This window comes from Equus caballus, chromosome 1 (assembly GCF_041296265.1).
Source record: "Equus caballus isolate H_3958 breed thoroughbred chromosome 1, TB-T2T, whole genome shotgun sequence".
NCBI classification, from domain to species: domain Eukaryota; kingdom Metazoa; phylum Chordata; class Mammalia; order Perissodactyla; family Equidae; genus Equus; species Equus caballus.
This window is the reverse complement of record NC_091684.1, coordinates 175063358-175085053: the sequence shown is the minus strand read 5'-3', so window position 1 is coordinate 175085053 and position 21696 is coordinate 175063358. Positions and strand designations below refer to the sequence as shown.

The 21696-nt window shown below is 52.6% G+C and overlaps 1 protein-coding gene across 8 annotated transcripts; it reads right to left on the bottom strand.

The window, feature by feature from the left end:
- Window positions 1-2167: 2167 nt before the first annotated feature.
- NFATC4 (nuclear factor of activated T cells 4) lies at window positions 2168-13272 on the bottom strand. 8 transcript variants are annotated; one of them, XM_001489002.6, is made up of 11 exons: window positions 13150-13272; window positions 11097-11225; window positions 8905-10000; window positions 7296-7458; window positions 6515-6714; window positions 6020-6192; window positions 5411-5551; window positions 4451-4506; window positions 4047-4173; window positions 3316-3897; window positions 2168-2592 (listed from the first exon to the last, which is right to left on the bottom strand). In XM_001489002.6, the coding sequence occupies exons 2-11, from the start codon at window positions 11194-11196 to the stop codon at window positions 2525-2527; spliced, it is 2706 nt and encodes a 901-aa protein (XP_001489052.2). In that variant the 5' UTR covers window positions 11197-11225; window positions 13150-13272; the 3' UTR covers window positions 2168-2524. The 8 variants fall into 8 exon arrangements, with proteins under 8 accessions (XP_001489052.2, XP_070129586.1, XP_070129566.1 ...); XM_070273485.1 differs by having other exon boundaries at window positions 13123-13240; XM_070273465.1 differs by lacking the exon at window positions 13150-13272 and adding an exon at window positions 12359-12559.
- Between the last annotated feature and the right edge of the window lie 8424 nt (window positions 13273-21696).

The following is a 21696-nucleotide window of genomic DNA, read 5'->3' as shown; positions in this document are numbered from 1 at the left end:
TTTAGCAGGAAAGCTTGCATCATCCTTAGATAACTCTAGATTCCCCAGCTTGGCTACGAGGCCCCTCAGAATCCAGCCCCTGCTTCCCTCCCCAATCCCTCCTCATAGCCCCCCACCCCTACTTCCCAGAACTTCACCTGTCCTCCACCCCCACCACACAGAACCTCTCACGGTCCCCTAAGTGTGCCAAGCCCTCCATCCGTCTGCCAGCCTCATTCGCCTCTCTCCCCCAGGACTTGGCCCATCTGGTGGCTCCGCGTGGCCTGCCCATCCCCTGCTCAGCCTGCTCAATTCCATCATGCCTCAGGTCTCAGTCTAGCAGTCACCCTTTAGAGCCCCCTCTAACTCCACAGCTGGATAGAGTGCCCAGCTCTCTGCTCCTTCTGTACCCCATATTAAAATGGCTCACTGACCCCCGACCCAGACCTGATGTAGAAATATTTACTGAGTTGAATTGTTGAATTATAATGAGCCGGGTACTAACTGTTGCCCTGGGAGGTTAAGAGGCCCTCCAGGGCCCGTGGGCTGGCACTTAGTAGCTGCTCAATAAATGTCTGGGCAGTGTGTGAATAGCAGTGCCCTGGCAGAAAATGAAACTGGCTGCCTTGGGAGGCAGCGACCTGCCCTGGTCAGAGAGCTGGGGGGGAGCTGGATGCTGGATCTGACACCCGTGCCCCAGGACCACTCCTGACAGGGAGGTTACAGGGTGATGGCTGCCTCCTGCTGGAGAGTATCTCTGAACAGTAGCCAAGGCCCAGCGAGCTGATCAGTTGATGTCAGTTTGGTTCACAACAGTTTTTGTTCAGGATGATAAAGGCAATTCATTGCTAAGCACCAATGGATTAGACCAGACCAGGGTCATCTGCTTCTCTTGTCCTCTAGTCCAGAGTCCCCCTAAACACATGGGCACTTCCAGACCTGTCTACACATGGAAGCCTCACAGCCTTGAGGTGAGGCAAGACTCCCCAGGACTAACTCCCCGAACACATTTTAGGCATAGCCCCCTGCAGCCGGGCCTGGCCAGCTCAGGCTAGTGGTACACAGTGCCTACTGTGTGCCAGGCTCCAGCGAGCGGGGCAGTCAAGGTCTGACTTTCCCCAGCCCACTGGGGGCTTGGCCCTATAGGCCATCAAGAGCAGGGACAGGGGCCAGCCCCATGGCTGAGTGGTTAAGTTCACATGCTCTGCTTCGGTGGCCCAGAGTTTTGCCGGTTCAGATCCCGGCCATGGATGTGGCACTGCTCATCAGGCCATGCTGAGGGGGCGTCCCACATAGCACAACCAGAGGCACTCACAACTATGTACAGGGGGACTTTGGGGAGAAGAAGAAAGAAACAAAAAAGATTGGCAACAGATGTTAGCTCAGCTGCCATCTTTAAAAAAAAAAAAAAAAAAAGAGCAGGGACAAAGCAGGTTTCCAGCCTGTCCGTGGTGATGGGTGGGTATAACTGCAGGATAGGCCAGGAGTTCATACAGTGCCCTGCGCCCTAGGGCAAGTGGCAGTCAGAGCTACTGGGGAGGACGCTTGGCTTCCTACAGTCTATCTCTGAAGCACAGATCTTTCTAGAATTTCTTCTCGGTCCCTAAGGGTAGGAAAATTGAGAGTGTAGATGGACCCATGCCAGCCCTCTCTCACTCCCAGCCCTACTCCAGGGAAGTAAGCTTCAGGGGCCTGTGTCCCGTGGGCCAGGGTGTCTGAGGGTGGGCTGGGGGCAGGAGCCCAGGAGTGTGGCATTCAACCTGCTACTGATTAGCTGTGAGACCTTGGGCAAGCCCCTTTCCCTCTCCGAGTCTCAGATCCCTCCTTCATAAATGAGGGACAGGGACTAGACTGGTGTTTCCTGACCTTGGCTATGAATCAGAATCATCTGGGTTGTGTCAGGAGAAAGGAACTTAATACAGATTCCCGGGCCCCATCCCAAAGTTCCTAAAGAAATCCGAATCCCAGGGAAGAGAGGCCTACTCAAGCCCTGGTCCCCCACCTCGCCCCAGCCAGGGAGCCTCTGGGGCCCCTTCAAACCCTCCCTAGGCCCCCTGCACCAAGAAACTCTTTGGGACTCAATGATCCCAGCCACATCCCATCTCTTTCCCACCTCTAAGCCTCCTCAGGCCAGGGCTAGACTCAGCTGCCCCACCTCTCTCTCTCCAAAGAGTGCTGGAGCCTGGAGCACTAGTCAGTGAGCAGTTTATTACCCATCAACCTGTCCCCAGCCTCCCGGCACTGCGGCCTGTCCACAGTCTAGACGCAGACTCAGCTCATCAGTCCTCGCACCCTGCCTCAGTCTCCACCCCACCCCGGTCCTCCACGCTTTCCCTCCCCGTGCCCTCCATGGCAGCACCAGGCCCGGGGGCCACACCTCAGCGAGGGGAGGGGAGGGGGGGCAGAGGAGAGGAGGCAAAAGCTGGGGAAAGAGGAACCAGATTGGCCCCGAGCTTCTGGAACCACCGCCCCAGGATGAAGGGCAGGTGGGCAGGGCTGGGCGGCTGGGGTGGGCTGGGGTGGGCTGGGGTTGGCAGCCGACGGCTCAGGCAGGAGGCTCTTCTCCAGGAGGCGCTGGGAAGCCACTCAGGTCTCGGCCAATAATCTCACTCACTGTAAAGGAGGGGCAGTTGAGAGGTTGGGCTAGAGGCGGGTCCCCTCCTTCTCCAGAGCCCCCCCAAGCCATGCCAGGCAGGCCTCAGTCTAAGATGCCTCTAGTTTTCTCCTCCACTGACTTCTCTTCCACTGGGTCTCAATTTCCCCAATGTGTCTTGACATCTGCTCCCAAGCAAATCTTGCTCAACTCCATCCACGTGGGCTCCCAGGCCCCCATCCCAGCCCTTTCCTGCTGGTTTGGCCTGCAACCTTGGGGCCAGAGGCTGGTGCAGCCAGCGGGAGGAAGGAGAGGCAAAGTAGGAAGGTTCCGCATCAGCAATCCTGCCCACAGCCGCCATGTTTAGGGGGAAGCCCAGGCAAGGGGAAACAAGCTTGACTGGGACCTCAGCGAGCCAATGCCCCTTTCTGAAATTCAGTGCCTGAGTCAGCAAATTGAGAGAGCTGACTCAATGATCTTGAAAGTAATTCTAGCCTGAGATTTTGTGATCTGGGGCAGAGGCAGGAGAGGGGCTGGGGCAGGTCCTCCACGCATCCTTCTGAATTAAGTGAACTGGGTTCAGGTGGCCACACGCACCAAGCACTTGCCTCCTGAGACCCTCCAACGGGCCCTGGGGGACCAAGGATGCTCAATCTCTGGCAAGCCAAGCTCCAGCCCTCAGCAAACATGCACAGCAATCTCTTGCACACACTCACACTCACAGCCCCTGGTCCCACACCCACCTTCCTCCAGCGTGATACCCTGGATAGGGACTCCATCTCGGAAGCTGCTGCTGTAGCCACCCCTGGATTTCTCCTGCTCCGGAGCCCCCTCCCCAGGGCCATAGCTTGGCCCTACCTCACTGTACCCCTCAGCAGGTGGGGGATGAACACCACTCTGGGGAGGGAAGGGGCCTTCATTTGGTGGGGATGAAGGCAGTGGAGGCCGAAAGGTGGCTGGTGGAGAGAATGGCAGCCCCAGGGGAAAAGGGGAGCCCCGTCCTCCATAGGGGTCGCTAGGGAAAGGCCGGGGAAGGAAGGAGACTGGAGGTGGGCGGGTACAACCTGTGGTACCCCCAGTCTCAGGGAATATCCGCAGGCCAGGTCTGTAGGATGGCGGGGGCCCCGTCTGGGGGTATAGAGGTGGCGTGCCATAGCTGAAGCCTTCTGACAGGTAAGGAGTTTCATAAGCAGGGTCTTCATGGGGATAGGAGGGGTAGGGGGGCCTGGGTGGTGAGAAGTCCATGTCAGTGCCAAAGGGGGGGCCCGATGCTGAAGGGAAACCCCGGAGAGATGAGTCTGGCAGGGGCTCCTCCTTGAAGATCACTGGGAAGCAGAACACGTAGTGAGAGGTCTGGCAGTCCCCCCACTGCCACCCTCCAACCACCTTCCCATCCCCAGCTTTCAGCCATCCCTCCGCCCTGCCTCAGCTCCCCATATCCCCATACCCCACCACGCACTGTCCCAGAGCGCACCAGGCAGGAACTTGAAACTCTGGGTAGGGCTGCGCTTCCTCCGCCCATTGGAGACATAAAAGTAGACCTGGACCGGCCGGGACACCCGCTTGTTGCTGTACTCGGGGACGGTCAGGGTCAGCGTCACCTGGGGAAGAGCAGAGGATGAGGCAGGGGGTCCTCGGGGATCTAGGCTCAGCCCAGTCCTTCCAAAGACCCAAACTCCACCTCCTGTTTTTTTCCCATTTGCTAAGGAGCAAAGGCCATTCCCCAGAGCTGAGCCTGCCTCCAGAGCAGCCGGACTGCCTCCTCCAGAGAGGAAGTGGCAGCTTCTGGAGTCCACTCCCATGGGCAAGGGACCCAGCTGAGAAGTACCTGATGTCTCCCACCCCCGCCCCCAGCGGGTACCCTAGTGACACTGGTACCTCATTGCTCTGCAACCGGTTCACTGTGGCCTCCTCCTCCCACTGCAGCTTTCCATCTGTGCAGGAGGAACAGAGAGCTCCAGGCCAACCCCAAGGCCCCCGCCCCCTGCCCAGTCCCCTGCCATTTCCCCTCCTGCTAGAGCCAAGGCTGGACTCAGAAGGCCCTACAAGGCCAGGCTCAAAGAGGAGCCCTCTGCGTGTTTACTCAATCCAGTAGAAGAGGCGGGGTTTAAAACCATCCCCAACATACAGAGCAGCAAACTGAGACCAAGAGAACCAGGGACCAGAGGGAGTTAGTGACAGGAGCAACTCTTGAACCCTCCCACCCAACTCCAAGTGTCCCCTCCCATGAAACTGCTGAGAGGAAGGTCAAGGGTAGGAAAGGGTCCTAGCTTGAAGGAAGGCAATGAGACCCCAAGACTCAGGGCACCTCTGAATCTGCTCTGACATGGTCCCAGGGTCCTGGATTTGAATATAAGGGCTTTTGCTGGGGTTGAGGAGGGCAAAGGCCTCAGATTGGTGGGTGCACCTGGACCCCGCAGTCTTCCCTCTCCATCCCTGCAGCTCCATCTGGGGGCACCTCACAGGCTCTTGGAATCATAGCTGTGCCACCAGGCCCATAACTCAAGAGGGGCTCAGGGTGGGGCTATGGGGGTGTAAGTCACCTCTTCCTTTATCATATACCCTCTCCACGTGGAGGCGAGTTATCTTAAAGCTGACTCTCTTTAATAAATAGAACGTGCATTTCCTACATTTGCTCACTATCCTGAGCATTCTGGACTGCTGTCCTACGTGTAGGAAGCAGACAGTGCAACAGGAAGGGCAGTCTGTCTGTCCCATTTTACACATAAGAAAACTAAGGCTCAACCAGCTAGTTTAGTGACAGTGCCAGAAACCTTTCGCCTGCCCATTCCGAGCCCTTCCTGCCTGCCCTGCCCTCCTCTCCCAGTGGGTACTCACCAGGGCCCCTCTCAATGAATACCACCTTAGAGTCTGGCAGGAAGTTGGAGCCTGTTAGCACTAGTTCCTCTCCTCCTCTCACGGAGCAGGCGCTGGGGCTGTAGGCCTCCACCTGGGGCAGCTCCTGGGCTGAGCGCTGGGCTGCAAGGCAGGGCAGGAAAGGTCTAGCTGGGCCGGGTATGGAGAGGACAGCCTCCTGTGCCCGCTCCTCCTACGGCAGGAACAATGGCCATAGGGCCCTGGAGGAGTCCTCCTTAGTAGCAGACACACAAGTAAACCAACAGTCTCTCTGGGGTCACACAGACCACGTAAGGAGCCACTCCTGGGCAGAGAGAGAGGTGAACAGGGTAGGCCAGAGAGCTACCTAAACAAGTGCACAGGGCCACCCCGGGACAGATGGAGGACAGGACCGCTTTGGTTCAGCCCAGAGACAGAGACTGTGGCAGGGGCACACCCTGTCCATGATAGAAATGAGGTCTGAGTCCTTTACAGGGTTACCCAGGACAGACAGGGCACAGGACACCATGCAGAGGATGTGGCTAGACAGACAGACACACAGACAAGAGGGTCACAAGAGACAAAGAGATGGCACAGGGCGCGTTTGCTCACAGCACTCGATAGGCACAGATGCTGTCTGCACCGAGACGACCTTCCCGCTGCCCTGGGGCACGTGTACCCGGAATACCAGCCGCACACGTGTGTTCTTGCGCCCGATGTCCGTCTCACCCTTCCGCAGCTCAATGTCGGAATTCCGAAGCTTCAGGATTCCAGCACAGTCGATGCTGAAGGCAAAGAATAGATGGCAAGCCCTCCTAGCTGAAGCCAGAATGGGTGATGCTCCCCAAGAGGGAAGCCCCCACCCTCCATCCAAAGCCCTGAATGACCTTCCCTGGGGGCCTAGGGGGACTCTTTGAACATAGAGATGGGCTCTCCAGAATGCTCCCAGCCCCAAAAGTCCTCTAGATGGTGAGAAGGCCTGAAATCATCTTCTAGGGAAGACGTCTAGGTTTTTTGGGAAAAGGAAGAAGTGGGCCTAGCTTAGGCCCCGTGGAAAAGACTGGTCCTAAAGCCTGAAGACTGAGGAGAAGTGGAGGGGGGACCTACTTGGCTGCCATGTTGTTCTCAGGAAGCAGGGTCATCTCCAACACCTTGGTACCACTGACTACAGCTTCATAGCTGGCTGTGGCCACCATCTTGCCCGTGATACGGTGCACCTGATAGAAAGCATGAGGCCGCAGGTTCCTCTCATCTGCAGTGCCAATGAACATCTGTAGGGTCAGTGGCTTCTCACTGTAGCCTAGGAGCTGGCAGAGGGAGATAGAGGCCACCCGGTAAAATCCCCACTGTCTCATCCTTCATCCATCCCTGGGTTTTGAGTCCACCAGAAGATGAGGATGGTGAAAGATAAAGGATATCCTGGAAGGGATTCCCAAGGGAAATTGGGCACCAGTTGTAGAGAAAACGTGGCCTGGAGTTTACAGTGTTATTCTTGGAATAAGGCCTAAACTGGGCTGGGGAAAGGGGAAAATCTTCTAGGAGAGACTGGCCCAACTCAACAGAGAGACAACCTAACTCCCAGTGAACTTTGGCCTCAGCCTAACCCCTCCCCCACATCTGGCAGGCCATCATTTTCCAGAGTAGACAGGAGGCTTGTGTCCCATGGGATGAAGGGGTGGAGGGACAGAGGAGTAGAAAGTATATCCGGGTCCTTGAAGTGCACCCTTCCTCCCCCAACTTCAGCCCCTCCCCCAGGCTGCCTGCAGGATCATGGCTGAGAGGGAGTGTGGGAAAGGGCAGTGCCATGGGTCTGTACAGCTGGAGCCCATCTGCAGGGATCTGGGACTGGAGAGGAGAAAGGCTATCAGGATGGGCCTCTGCCACTTACCTTGACTACGGGGTGACCACCAGGGGCAGCTTTGACAGCTCCTCGGCTGCCCTCTGTCTCATAGTGGGCCCTGTGGTGGGCTCTAGGCTGCACCTCGATCCTCAGCTCCAGCTGCTCATACTGGCTTGGCAGAGGCCAGTCCAGGGGGGGTAGGGCAGAGGTCCTGGATAGGAGAGAAGAGCAACGGTCACCTGCAGCCTCAGACCCCAGTCAGGGCAGCGCTGGGTCCCAGCTAGCTGGGATACGAGGGAGGAGGGGGAGTGAGTGTGGGAGAAAGGAAATCACAGCAGAAATAAAGAAGTCCAAAAGCCCAGAAGCAAGGGGAGATAGGGGAAGGCCCCTCAGAGCCCCCTGAGAGTGTGAAAGATGGCACCAGACCTGAGACTCCCTTCTCCAGCTGTGAGCACAGGGTCTGAGGTGGCAAAGGTTCACCTGAATACAGAGGAACCCTAAACCCATCCTCATCCCCAGACCTAGATGGGACAGCATCAAGTAAAGAAGCACCACTGCAGAACAGAAAAGGACCGTGAGATTAACCCCTTTGTTTTTCAAATAAAGAAACTGTGGCCCAGAGGGTAGAAGTAGTGGGCCAAGCGAGCCAGCTACTGACAAAGCCAGGACTGAGCACATCCGGTTCCCAGGCCAGGTCCCTTTCCACTAGTTGGGGCTGGACAAGGTGGGTTCCAGGGAGCTGAGGGTTACAGATGTGCAACTTTCCTGTATGGAGCTTCCAGGTGCCCTAGGCCCGGGGAGGTCAACGGATAATCGCCCCCAGGTGATATTTGGCAATGTCTAGAGACGTTTTTGGTTGTCGCACCTTGGGGAGGGGATGCTACTAGCATCTAGCGGGTAGAGGTCAGAGACGCTGCTAAACCATCCTACAATGCTCGGCACAGCCCCACACAACAAAAGTTATCCTGCTGGAAATATCAATAGTGCTGACAGAGAAACCTGCCCTCCAGGACCCCAGGGGAAATGCGTTAAGGCTTCTTTCTCCAGGAAACTTTTCTGGATAGAACTGGCTTTCTCTGACATCCCAGGGTTTAAGGATTATTGAAATGGGCAGCCTTCTTTGAGGGTGAAAGGGGTAGAAGAGCTGAGAGAACTGCTTGTTTTTAATAAGAATTCTTTGACTTGCAAATATATGCTATCTTATTCAAATGAGCAGCTATACTTCTAAACCACAAGTCAGGCTCTAGAAATTAAGAGTTAGAGAAGGATTTCCTGCTACCCAGTGTAGGGCTGAAATCTAGCCCATGGTCCAGGCCCAGCCAGTGCCAGCCAGAACTGGGGGTGGGGGACACCCTAGAGAAACTCCTCCTTTACCTAAGTGGTCCTCCTGGGGGGGGGGGGGCGCCTTTTTCTAATTGGTCCACAGGGAGGGATTGTCCTTTTGCAAATCCTCTGACCATAAGGGATTTTTTTTTTTTTTGCTCTTTTTTTATTCTCCCGAAGACTGGGTAGATGGCAGCAGCCAAGCTGGTTGCAGATCCTCTTTTGAAATGCCAAGGGCACAGAACTAGGACCTTTCTTCAAACCCAGCCCTTGACCCTTCTGCTCCTTCAGTGGGATGGCTGGAGACAGCGGTGGTGGCAGGCACAACCCTCACCTGAAGATGGGGCTGTGTCCTCCAATCCGGGCCTTTGACCAAGCCAGTGGGGAGGGCACTGCCAGGTAGTCCATGCCAGCCACCTCCTTCCGAGGACCCCCCGGGGGAGCTGCAGCCTCCTCTGCTCCAGAAGGCAGCTTTCCATTGCATGGGGCAGGCTCCTCAGACCGAGGCAGGGCCACTGCCTGCTCGCTGGAAGTCCTCCGGGTCTTCTGTGGGATGCTCTCGGCAGGTGGGGCCCCCACGTAGTCAAAGGGGCCAGGGGAGCCAGGGTCCCGGGCCAGAGGCAATGGGGGTGGTGGAGGTGGCTCAGGCCCCTCCTCCCCTAGACTGCCTCGGCGGGACAGAGCTGGGGAGGCCGAAGATGGGGTTCCCGAGCTGGAATAGCGCCGCTTGCCACATGGAGAGGCAGGCCGTGGGGAGGCCGGGGTGGGCCCAGGAGCGCTGAGGAGTAGCCAGCTATCCTCCGGCCCCCGGCCTCCGGGGCTTGGACCATACAGGTTCCAGGGGTCATCCGGGGTCCACGGCCTAGGAGAGGCCCGGGGCGAGGGCAGTGGGGAGCCCAGGCCAAAGCGCGAGGCCGCCTCATTGAGCTCAGACTCCACTTCGTCGCAGGCCGCATACAGGGCTGCCTCATCGGAGGCATCTGAGAAGAAGCTCCACGAGGACAGGCTGCTGCTGCCAGGGCTCGGGCTGAAGAAGGGGCCCCCGCCCTGGCCCCCTGCCTCTCGGTAGCCTCCAAAGCCTTCTGGTGGGGGGTAATCCCTGGGGGAGCCGTCCACCCAGGCATCTGGGTTGTCCTCCAGTGTGGCAGGTGGTTCAGGCGTGGGAGAGATAGAGGTGATGCGGATGCTGGGGCACTCAAGAATACGGCCTCCCCCAGCGCCCCCGGAACCGCCTCCCAGCCCCCCCAGCCTCACTGACCGGGCTGGCTGGCTCTCCCAAGTGCCAGGTGAGGGGGCCGGGCGGGGTGGTGGTGAGTGCATGCCAGGCCGAGGGGGTGGAGGCCGGGGAATGCCAATAGGGGCAGCGCCATAGGGAGGGGGCTCCCCCAGGGCCAGACGGCAGCATGGCGGGGCATCCTCCGAGTCCAGTTCTGTCAAAATGGGAAGGGAGGGCGAGGAGAGAGGGATGCCACAGGAGATGAGGAGAGAGAGAAGCAGGTGAGATTAGATTCCTTGAGTGGCCAGCCCCAGCAAGTCCTGTTCTGCTACCCTCTCCTCAGCAAGGAGGGCTCTCTGAGGAGCACTTCAGAGCCACAGACACAAAAGCAAAGTTGGACCTCTGGGAAGGTGAAGGGAGATAGATCCAGGCGTGCCAGGCCCTTTCTCACTTGGAAACCCTCACACTCTGAGCCCCCAGCCCTGGAACCTGGGGTACCCGATGGGGCGGGTCTTAAGGTGAGGGAGGCGGGTCGAGAGGGACTGGAGCTGAGCCTGGAGGCGGGTTTAGGGAGGCGCTCGGCTGGGCTGGGGGCGACTCACACATGAACCCAATTAGCAGCGGTTCCCAAACCCCCAAACGGCGCTGGCAGGAGCCCCAGTTGCCATCGCAACGGTGGCCAGGGGAAGGGGGGCGCCAGGGCTGTGGTGACGAGGGGAGGTAGCTCCTCCCTCGCTCCCCCCAATCTGGGGGGTGGTGTAGCCAAGCGCGTGCTGCGTGCCGGGCCGGCCCTGGGGAGGGGGGCGCGGGCAGTGCCGATTCCGTGCGAGCGCCGGCCGCCGCCCCCGGTTCAATCCCCGCCATCTGCCTCTCATTGCGGCCAGACAGGGGAGAGGGAGGGGGAGGGGAGGGGCCCGAGAGGGCCCCCCGCCCCGGCGTCCGGTCTGGAGGCCGGGGCTCGGTCCGCAAGGGGCAAACTCCGGAGCCGAACTTCCCCATCCCCTGGCGGCGCCCCGGGCTCTCGGGACCGCTTGTTCCCCGCCCGCCCCCCATCCCAGTGACAGTCGGCCCAGCCGGGAGGCGGCGCGCAGCCAGCGGCACCCCCACCCCCACCCCAGTCAGCACCTAAAAAGGAGAAAGTGGTGCCCGGCCCCCAGCCTCACCTCTGCAGACCCTCGAGTCCCACGACTCCTCTCAACCTCTGACCCACTCATCCCCCACCCCAGGCCGCTGCCCTAAAATCCCTAGACTCAGGATCCCCGGACCCTTCCCTCACTGACCCCAAGACCCCTTCCCAGCCCCGCACTAACCTTCCCCCGATCCCCCCGCGCCCAGCGGGGGGGCCTCCTTTTCCTCCCCGAACACCAGCTTAAATTCCAGCTCCTCATCCTCGCAGCTTGCTGCCCCCATGGGTCCGGCCAGAGCCCCCAGGTCCCGGTCTGGGTGGGAGGGGGGAGCTCAGGAGGCTGCGGCTCTTCACCCGGGGCTCCCTCCCTCCCTTTCTTGAGACGCCCCCTCCTCTGCCGCTGCCGCCTCCCTCCGGACGCCCCCTCGTTATTATAAAAACTTTTCCAAACTTTTTTCCCTAAACTTCTTCAAAGCGCTCCCCCCACCCCAGCCTGTCCCTGATTGGCTGCCCGGGATGCTTCAGCCCCTCCTCCAGGGATGAGATGGGAAAACCACGCGCCCCTCGTCCTCCCTCACCCTCCCTCCCCTGTCGTCTCTCCAGTACCTCCCCCTCAAAAAGAAAAGAACAAAACTGAATTGGAAAACGGTCCCTCCAGTGTGGTACGACCGGAATGATGCCTATTGGCCCGCAGTTGTGACAATCATTTCCCGCAGGGAGCACCACCACTACCACCCCCAACTTAGTCTAAGTTCAGGGGCTCCGGGTCCGAGTGCCTTAAAGGGGCCACATCCTGAGCCCACAGTGTAGAGAGCCCACCAAATACCCTTTCTTAAGTTCTGAAGAGTTGTGCAGCCAGCAACTAGCAAGGAAAGGACCAATCCTCCCTCTTGCCTCCAAGCCTGAAGCCAAGGATGCGGAGCGGCTTCAGGCCGCTCTAAAGAGAGAAAGGCCATTCCTTCCAAGTCCCTCGCCTGAGGCCGTCCTGACTGGGCCCTCTGGAAGCCTTCCTGCAGAATCAGCCCCTCCGCCAGCCGTCTCTCCCCATCCTCCAAGGGGGAAGAACATTTATCCGTCTTAGGGAACGAGTCAGATGTCCACGGCCTCCGGTGGGCTATGATCCGGGCCAGGCTTTACCGCTGCCCTTGTCCCAGCCTCCCAGAGGGGCCGTTAATTAGCCTCCACGGGAAGTCGGCTCCCTCCTCCCTAGATCTGTAGTCTGGAATGAATCCCCTATCCGATGGCATCCCGCTCCGGCTTTCCTGAAAATCCTGGCCAGGTTTACTAGGGGCCCGGAACCCTGCGACCCGGTGGGCCCCAGGGTTGGATACCTGTCACCTGGGCGGGAGGATAAAGGAAGACTCGGACTGGAGTTTCTAGGAAGGGCAGGCATGGAGGGGCCCTCGTGTAAGAGAGGACGTTAGATCCGAGATTGGTGACTCGTACCGCGAATGGGTGGGTGGGGGGCGGGTTGCTACCATTTCCCCTCACGCAGACCGTGTACTTTCAAACTTTTCTAAGAGGCCTCAGCGATCTTCAATCTAAATCCCTCCGGCTCGGGGCCGCGCCCCCAGCGCCGCCCCAGCCCTGCACCTAAAGGGTTAAGCGACGGCCCTCGGGTCAGACGTTTACAAACATTCGGGAGCCGGGTGGGACCGCGCCCGTTACTCTAATGAGAAACAGGCTCTGCGGGACAGGGGAAGAGGGAGGGCTGGCCAGCGCGGGCCCGAGCTCCGCGGCAGCCGAGCGGCTCCCCTCCCTTCCCTCCCGTCCTCCCTCTGGCCCGCCCTGGGGAGCCCCCCAGCCCCCGGGGACCCCGGTGACGCGCGGAGCTGCCCCGGCTCCGAGCCCAGGGCCGCGACGCTAGAGGGGCGGGGAGGAGAGGCCAAGCCGGCGGGGAGAGAAGAATGTGCCGAGGCCGAGCGGGAGGCGGCCTGGTTTGATTTTTCTTTCTTTTTTTCCCCCCTTTGGTTGGTCTCCTCAGGTTACATTTCCCTTCCAGCTTCATCTCGGAAATGAAGGAGAGACACCAGGGGAGGGAGAGCGAGGAACACCCTGAGCCCGGCGGCCAGCCTCCACCTAAGGGGTGGAGTGGGGGGGCGGGGAGGTGGAAGAGGAGGCGAGAAGGGCAGGGGTAGAGACCCGGACCCAGCCCTCGCTTCCTCGCATTCCGCCCCCGCGACCCCCCCCCCCCCCCCGCCCCCTCCGACCTCTCCGCGGCACCAGCAGACGCGCACATTCTTTTCAAATGTCATATTTCCTTTGATCCTCGGCAGCGTTTCTCCATGTGTCTGGCTCAGCTCCTGCCCGGCCAGCCGCCGCCTCCCCGACCCCCCTTTGTATATTTTCCGGGAGAACCCTCCCCCTCCTCCTGGCATCTGGAAGGCCCTGAGGGCTGGCGTCGTTGCAAATTCCCCCAGCAACTCTGGCCTCGCTTCCCAGTGACTCAATTTCCCCTCTGCGGGTGTTGGGGGGAGGACGAGGAGCAGAGGGGAGAGTCGTTGAGCGCAAATGTGGTACGAAGGAGCCTGAGGACTGCTCAGAGCACCAAGCTTCTCTCAGGGGAAGTGGAGGGGGCCATCCCCTCAACTGTGAAAACCCTCCAATCTGTCTGGGCTGCAGCCTAGGGATGGAATTTATGACTTCTGCAACGTCCTGCCTGGGGAAGAGCGGGTAGTTGTAGCTTTAGGTTGCCCTACACTTCTGTCCCCCTGGCGACCACAGAAACCCAGCCGCCCTCCCGCCGGCTGTTCCAGGTTTCTCGCCCGCCTGGCCTGGGTCCTCGCTCCGCTGCCCCCTAGCGCGCACACCTGGGCACAGCTCGGCTTCTCACCTCGCGTTTGTGGAGCTCTTTGCCTTCTGCTCTACACTTTGACAAGCATGATTCAAGGGCCTTGGAGGTGGACATTATTTTTTTTCTTTAACTACACAAGATACGTACTCCTTGTAAACGATTCAAGGTATACAAAAATATATAGGAAACTGTGATAGTGCATCATTTTTATACATTTACTTATATATATATATATATATATATGAACACACACACCTGCTCTGTTTATGCACATGAGACCATGCTACAAGGATTTTTCTTGACTTGCTTTTTTTTTTCTCTCTCTCTCAGTTAACAAAAGACTTGGAGACTTTTTCCTGTCAGTATATGTGCATCTGAAAACGGTGATAAAAGTGCTCCTTTCTTCATTTGAAGTTAGTGACAGAGCAAGGTCTAGAACCCAGGCTCCCTGGGTCCTTATCCAGTGCTAATTCCACCTCAGCGCATTTTACATGGGAACCTGTCTTAGGCTGGGCTCGCCCCAAAAGCGGAGCCTGAGGCAAGAGCAAGAGGCAGGTCATTTATTGTGGAAAGCAATCACTAGGGACAAAAGACTGAGTGGGAAGAGTGAAGCTGGGAAAGAGGGAAGCCCGTGCAAGGGTGTAGTATTCAGCTGGTCAGTGGCTGCTCTGATCAACTGGAACCCTGTCCTCCTGGCGCCCTTCTGTGGAGCCATATAGAATGTGATTCAAGAGACAGACAGGGGAATGGTAATCCACTTGCTCTCACCCCCAGTGGTCAAGTTACCCCTTGAGTGTTAATTCCCTCACTATTTCAGGTTTGCACAAGTGTCAGAAAACGGTAAGTGTGCCACAAGCCTGCGGCAAAGAAGGCCCTGGACCAAAGGCAAAAGACAGGAGCCAGAGCTGGGAATGGGTTCAGTCAGGGGACTCCTACAAGCAGTCGGTTGCCACAGTAACAGGTGCAGTAAAAAGATGGAGGGAGAGTATGTGAGGCAGATAACATGTGTTCTGTACAAGATCATTCATTTATTCAAACAAAAAATATATTGAAGAACCTCTATGTTCAGAGGCAGTTCTAGGCGTTGGGTCCTTATATTTATAAACCAAGCCTCCAAGAATTGCCAGTTATTGTCTGCAAATATATTTAAGTTTTGATATCTCCCTCTTCCTTATCCCCATAACTGCAGAGAACTATCAGTTTTATTCATACAATATCTATCTATCTATCTATCTGTCTATCCTTCCTTTCCATTCCCTTCATTACCATCCCAGTTTAGACCTTGATTTTTTCTCACCTAGGCTCTCAATAACAAAAAATAAAAATTACTTTCGGTGTTAACCCCAACATGAAACACAATAATAATGGTCAGAAAGGAAATGCAGAGAGTAAAAATTTTCTTTTATTGACCTCATATGCTCATATGTATAATAATGCCAGTAAAAATATATACATTTTATATATTACAGTACAAAGAAAAAAGGAATGGATTAATAATTATAATTTTATTCATATGCTTTTTATTTTAAATAAAAAGGAAAAACATATACTTACATATTGGCCTGTTATAGAAATGAATTATAATATTATAATTTCTGTTCCAGGACTTAATTTTTGCAAATTTGTCTGTGACTTTGTCAAAACTGAATTTCACATGTAGACAGTATAGCCAGATTTGTTGATCTAGCTCACTCATGGTTTACCAAAGAAAACTTTGTAATAATTTTTTTGTTGAGATATAATCCACACACCATAAAATTCACTTTTTTAAAGTGTACAAGTCTGCTGGTTTTAGTATATTCACAAGGTTGAGCAACCAACACCATGTCTAATTCCAGGACATTTTCATCCCCTCAAAAAGAAATTCCATACCTATTAGTAGTCACTGCCCATTCTCCCCTTCCAGAAACCTCTGGAAACCACTTATCCACTTTCTGTCTCTACAGATTTGTCTATTCTGGACATTTCATACAAACGGAATCACATAATATGTCACCTTTTGTGTCTGGCTTCTTTCACTTAGCATAATGTGTTCAAGGTTCATCCATGTTTTAGTATACATCAGTACTTCATTTCTCTTTATGGCTAAATATCAATTTTAATTTTGAAAATTTTCTTCACACTAACATATAAATGGTTAGAAAAAAATCTTAAGGATAAGATTGGCAAGATTCCTAAAAGCCCCATTTCACAATAAATTCCAAAGGTTGCAATGTGTCTTTGTTTCTCAAGGACTGAAGCTAACAGATTTCAAATGTCTCCTTCGCTGAAAAATTTTAAACACAAATAAACACTTCGAGTTTTTACATAACGTATCAGCTTCTATTATTGCATAACAAATCATTCCCAAAACTTTGTGGCTTCAAACCGCAATGATCATTTATTATTTTTCATGGTTTCTGTGAGTAAGAAATTCAGACAGGGTGCGAGGAAGGCTCCTCCTATGTACTCCACAGTGTCTGGTGGGGGACCTGAAGGCTGGGAGCTAGAACTGCCACATGGCTAGTAGTTGATGTTGACTATTGGCTGAGACTTTAGCTAGGGCAATTGGCTATCCTACATCCATGTGACTGCTCCATATGGCTTGGGCTTTCTCACATCATGGCAAGTGTCGAGAGAGAGCTCCAGGCAGAAGTTACAACCTTTTTACAACCTAGCCTTGAAAGTCATTGTATGCCATTGGTCAAGGCAGTCACAAGCCCCTGGCCAGAATCAAGGGGTGAGACCCCACTTCTAGGTGGAAGAAGTACCAGTTACACTGCAAGAAGAGGATGTAGAATGGGATAAACACATACATGTGGCCATCTTTAGAAAACACAATCTGTCACAGTCTGCCTACTGGTCATAACAATTCACATCCTTCCCACGGTCATGTCCTCTTCATAAGACCCTGGAGTCTGATCCCAACATGGCACCACGCTCAGGCTCAGGGGCCCAGATTTCATCACCTAGATCCTAGGCCTCAAGTCTGAGCAAATGTTGTGTAACAAATTACCCCAAAACGATGGCTCCTTCCAGGTATGTACTATCTAACTGAGAGAAAAAACATAACATGTGAAACGTTACAGACTAGTGAAAGAGTTAATAATTCAGGAGATGTGACAAAGCAATCCTATCAATAAGAGGTGTTCAGTTGGAAGCAACAGAAACGGACTCCATATAATTTAAACAAAAGAGTAATGTATTGAAAGGAGAGATCACAGAACTAAAAGAAAAGGAGAATCAGGCTTCAGGAAGGTTGGGAACCAGTGGTTCTGGGGATGCTAGTCAGCAAGACCCGAGGCACAATGTATTCGTGATACTAGGTGTTTTCAGTTCGTGGTATGTGCCAACTCCTTCCCAATTTCAGTACTTCACAGATGCTGTTCCTCCTGCCTGGGTCCCTCCTTACTCACAACCTTCTTTGCCTGACTAACTTCTCCTCACCTTTAGATCTCAGCTACAATCTTGCAGCATTCTCACAGCATTCATAACACACACACACCCCAATTGTCTACAAAATTGTGTAAATCCTTGTTTAATGTCTGTGTACCTCACTAGAGTGTAAATTCTCCAAGGAATTTTGTCTTATTTATCTACCAAAGTCCTCCACTTCTTTCATTTCCCTTATTTGACAAACACTTGTGGAAATAAATGAAGACCAATCAAATGAGAACAGGTAAAAGCCATTTATTCAGCGCTGGCTCTAGCAACAGAGTCAGCTGCCATCACTTGCGTTTTGGCGGAGACTCAAAGTCGGATGACAGTGTGGGAAGGCTTTATGGTGGGAAAAAGGGAAGGCTCAGGTAGGTTCTGGTTGGAAACTATTGGTACAGGGAAGCTGTGGGAAGGCTAACCCGAAGGAGGGCATCCTATGTACTCGTTTAAGGATACGTCAGTTGGCTTTCTGTGGTTGGTCCCAAGTTGGAAGCAGGGATCAAAATTAGGAATGCTGTCACTTACTAATCAGGACCTGGCTGTTTGGGGAAGATTGTTACAGGGCTTATTGTTTGGCTTCCTAGGCTGGTTGCTAGAGATGGTGGTCTGATTTCCTACAAGTCTGACTTATAGATAGTAGGCTGGTTTCCTGGGCTGGTTACTGTAAATAAGGGTTGGCTAGTTGCTGAGGATTGTGGGTCAGAGTTCTAGGTTTATATACGATCTGGCCATTTTCCATCTGTTTATTCAGTCTCTCACATTTATTGAACATCTCTTATGTGCTATAGACTATGCTAAGCTCTGGGATACAGCGATTGATAGAAAATAGTTGTTGACCAATTGAAGAGTCGGTAAGAGATGGTGTTTAAATACCTAGGTGCATCTGATAGGACTAGGCTTGGCTGTGTATGACACAAAAACCTGATATATCCGTGGCTTAAAGGAGATGGGAGTTTACTTCTCCTTCATAGAAAGGCTCTGTGGATAGGCTCTCAAGGACCAGGATGGTAGCTCCAAAACTATCAGCCTCCCAAGCTCCTTCTGTCTTGCTGCTCCACCATCCTGAACATTCCGCTTCATGGAAGACGGCTGCTCAAGGTCCAGCATCACACCCACGTTTAAACCAACAAGAAAAAGAACAGCAGAAGAATGCACACCTTTTCCCTCCCCACACCATTTATGTTTACTTACAACTGTCCAGAATTTAGTGATATGGCCACATATAGCTGTAAGGAGACTGGAAAATCTCTTTATTCCAAGTGGACATATGTCTAGCTAAAAATGTCAGGTTCTATCACTAAGGAAGATGGAGAGAAAGTCTATTAGGGTCAATCAGCAGCTTCTGCAAACTAGAGAGACAGAATTTGGGGGTTATCCATAAATTCAAATTACTCCTATTGTCTCTTTCCTCTAATATAGGATATTCTTGACTTGCCACATAATTATTCTCGTTATTTATTACCCAGAACAAATCAAGTTTTTTTCACAGCGAAGAAGAAATAGCTTTATGAAATTCATGGTTCTTCTATCTGAGGGATGCGGTCCACAATGTTGTCTACAGCAACTCTGTGGAGTCCTCACTCTGTAACCAGGAACACTTTTCTCTCAGGTCTTAGCAACAACTGTGCTTCTCCTGAATCATCAGGCAAGGGGCAAAACCATAGAGACATTTAAAATGGCAGATGCTGAGCTTTCTGTGGACTAAACATTCACGATATATATTGTAGACCACTACTGCAATTAATTTGGTCCAATCTAAAACTACGTTCTGTCTTTTTGGATAAACTCATGATCCAATTAAATTCACGTGATCACATACATTAAATTTCATGATCACATAGAATTCCCCAGATTTTGCCTTAGAAAATTCCTGCAGCTCCTTCTGGGTATCAATCCTAATCACTTTTACGTGATTGCTTTATTGCTTCTTACCCTCTGGTTCATCCTGGCCATAGGATGAGCATAAGAGGGGAAGTATGGGGGATGGAGCAAAGCAAAGCAGAGGCTCACTCTCCCCTCTGCAGAGAAGACACAGTGAAAAATGTTTCAAAGGGGCCCATGGGATTGGGTTTTCCCGAGACTTCCAGTTCTTTCCTTATGTCCATATTTGGATTGTCAAGACCCTGATCTTTTTCCAGATCACTATTCTTATTTACACTGCAAAATCCTGGTGAGGTTGTAAACTTGTCTGCAATTCAGCAATGTGCAAGATCAGTTTCAGCATTCAGTTTATATATGACACCTACAGAAAGAAAGATGCATACAGCAGTGCTGTATTTTCTTCTGGACTTTGAGGTGGATATTCTGAGTTCTAAGATTTTTGTTTTCCCACCTTTAACTGTCCAATACTATTGGAAGCAAAAATCTGACCCTAAAATTCCACATTCCTCATCACCTTTAATTTGTTCTGTAGGAACTGCCCCATGGTCCCTCAGAACCTCATCCAGCTTGCCTTGCTAGAATGTGGAAGGATTCTCATTTCCTTTTGCTCAATCTTTACTCTATATCCAATTCCATATGTCCCACATATTCTCTGAGGTTTTACTGCATACAGTCCTACTATAGATTAGAGAAATGGCTTATTGAACAATCATTTAATTCATCATCAGCAAGATACCATATTAAAGTTAAGTGTTCTTTGTACTTTGAGCTGGTGACTGGTATTGTTTACCCAATAGCAGAAATACATGGTTCCGAGAAACAAGATATGGTAGGCAGAATAATGGTCCCCAATTATTACGTGAGAGTCTGAGAAGAACTTTCAACAGTCTTGTTGAACAAGTTTTGTTGAAGTCTTGTTTTGTTGAGGAAACAAAAATTGGAGTTCAAGACCTCTCAAGAAGGAGGGGCCCTGATAAATACTCTAGGATTTCAGTTGGAGCCCCTGAAGAACATACCCTAAGACTACAGGTGGATGAGTCAGGGTTCCATCAGGAGACAGATGTCACACAGAAATTTGAACCAGTGAAGTTTAAAATAAAGAAGTATTAACTATAATAGGGTATCGGAGTACTGAGAGATTGGCTAGTCAGAAGAAAAGAGAATTCTAAAGAATACAGGAATAACAGATATGAGAAAGAGCCCCTCTGCTTGGGGCTGAAATAGAATATCTGAGAAAGGGGCCAGCCCAGTGGCGCAGCGGTTAAGTGTGCACATTCCACTTCAGCGGCCCAGGGTTTGCCAGCTGGGACCCCAGGTGTGGACATGGCACTGCTTGGCAAGCCATGCTGTGGCAGGCATCCCACATGTAAAATAGAGGAAGATGGGCACGGATGTTAGCTCAGGGCCAGTCTTCCTCAGCAAAAAGAGGAGGATTGGTAGCAGATGTTAGCTCGGAGCTAATCTTCCTCAAAAAAAAAAGAAAGAAAGAAAGAAAGAAAAGAATATCAGAGAAAGACCACCCACTGTGCCTCATACCCCTCCCAGGGCTGAGATCCAGACCTAGTCTAAGAGGACTTAGCTGTGGCTCACTAGCTGGTAGAGGAGTTGCTGAGATGCTGCAAAGTTTCCCTAGGAGGGACCAGGGAAAGTCTTTCGTGGGAGGTGCCTCATCATTTGTCATTCACTGAGAAGCTACGCAAGGAGGCGCCAGGAGAAGCTGTTGGCTGCTGGGCACTGCCGACCGCCTTATACTGCAGGAGCCTGCCCTGAAGAAGTTGTACATGCCCCTGGAGCCTGGCCAAAGGAACAGAACTGGGAAGAGACCTCTTCCTCCTCCGGTGTTCCTCAAGCACCCTCTAATGACAATGTTTAACATTGCACCAGCTGGCAAGAGAAATATTCACAGAATTCAGCTCCAGTATTGCAAAGCAGGAAGGGAAGGGTTTGGAGCTGAGTTAATTGATAATTGGCACAAAGGACAATCTGGAACTAGACCAACCCACACTAAGACTGAAGCTGGCCTTCAAATCAACTCAACCTCATATTGGATTAAGGTGAGTTTCCTCTATTCTAATTGCCTGCCAAAAACAAAAATGAATTATCTCTGAAGAAACCTAATATTATCCAGAGACACAAATTATCTCTACAATTTTTCAAACAAAATATCTGTCATTCAATCAAAAATTACCAGGCATGCCAGGAGATATCATCAGATGATTGAAAACCAACAGAAAAAAAAGACTCAAAAGAAACAAACCAACAGCTGATCCAGATATTGGAGTTATAACACATGGACTTTGAAATAACCGCAATTAATGAGTCTAAGAAAATACATGCTTAGATGGAGAATTTCGGCAGAGAAATGAAATCCATAAAAATTATCAAATGTAAAATCAAGAACTGAAAAAATCTAATAAATGATATTGTCCTATTTCCCACTTTTCATAGGACCTGATCCATGCCCAAGTCCCACTTAATTTTTCCCGCTCATAAAATTGCTTTACTTAATAATTATTATCTTTTGAGTGTGTATGTGCCAGACATTGTAATATACGCATCATGTACTTCTATTCACCCGTTGACCTTGTTAAGTAGATACAAGTTCCCCCATTCGATACATAAAAAAATTGACACAGAGATTAAGGAATTTTCCCAAAGGCAACAGAAATGTTGAACTGAAGCCCTAACCCAG

What these genes read in the sequence shown, in the direction of transcription:
- NFATC4 (XM_070273471.1), bottom strand. Translation starts at nt 11,868, where the DNA reads ATGGCCTTTCTCTCTTTAGAGCGGCCTGAAGCCGCTCCGCATCCTTGG. An exon ending in GGACACAGCCCCATCTTCAG is followed by an intron (nt 7,459 to 8,904) that starts GTGAGGGTTGTG and finishes TCTCCTATCCAG; the next exon opens with GACCTCTGCCCTACCCCCCC. An exon ending in GAGAACAACATGGCAGCCAA is followed by an intron (nt 6,193 to 6,514) that starts GTAGGTCCCCCC and finishes CTTTGCCTTCAG; the next exon opens with CATCGACTGTGCTGGAATCC.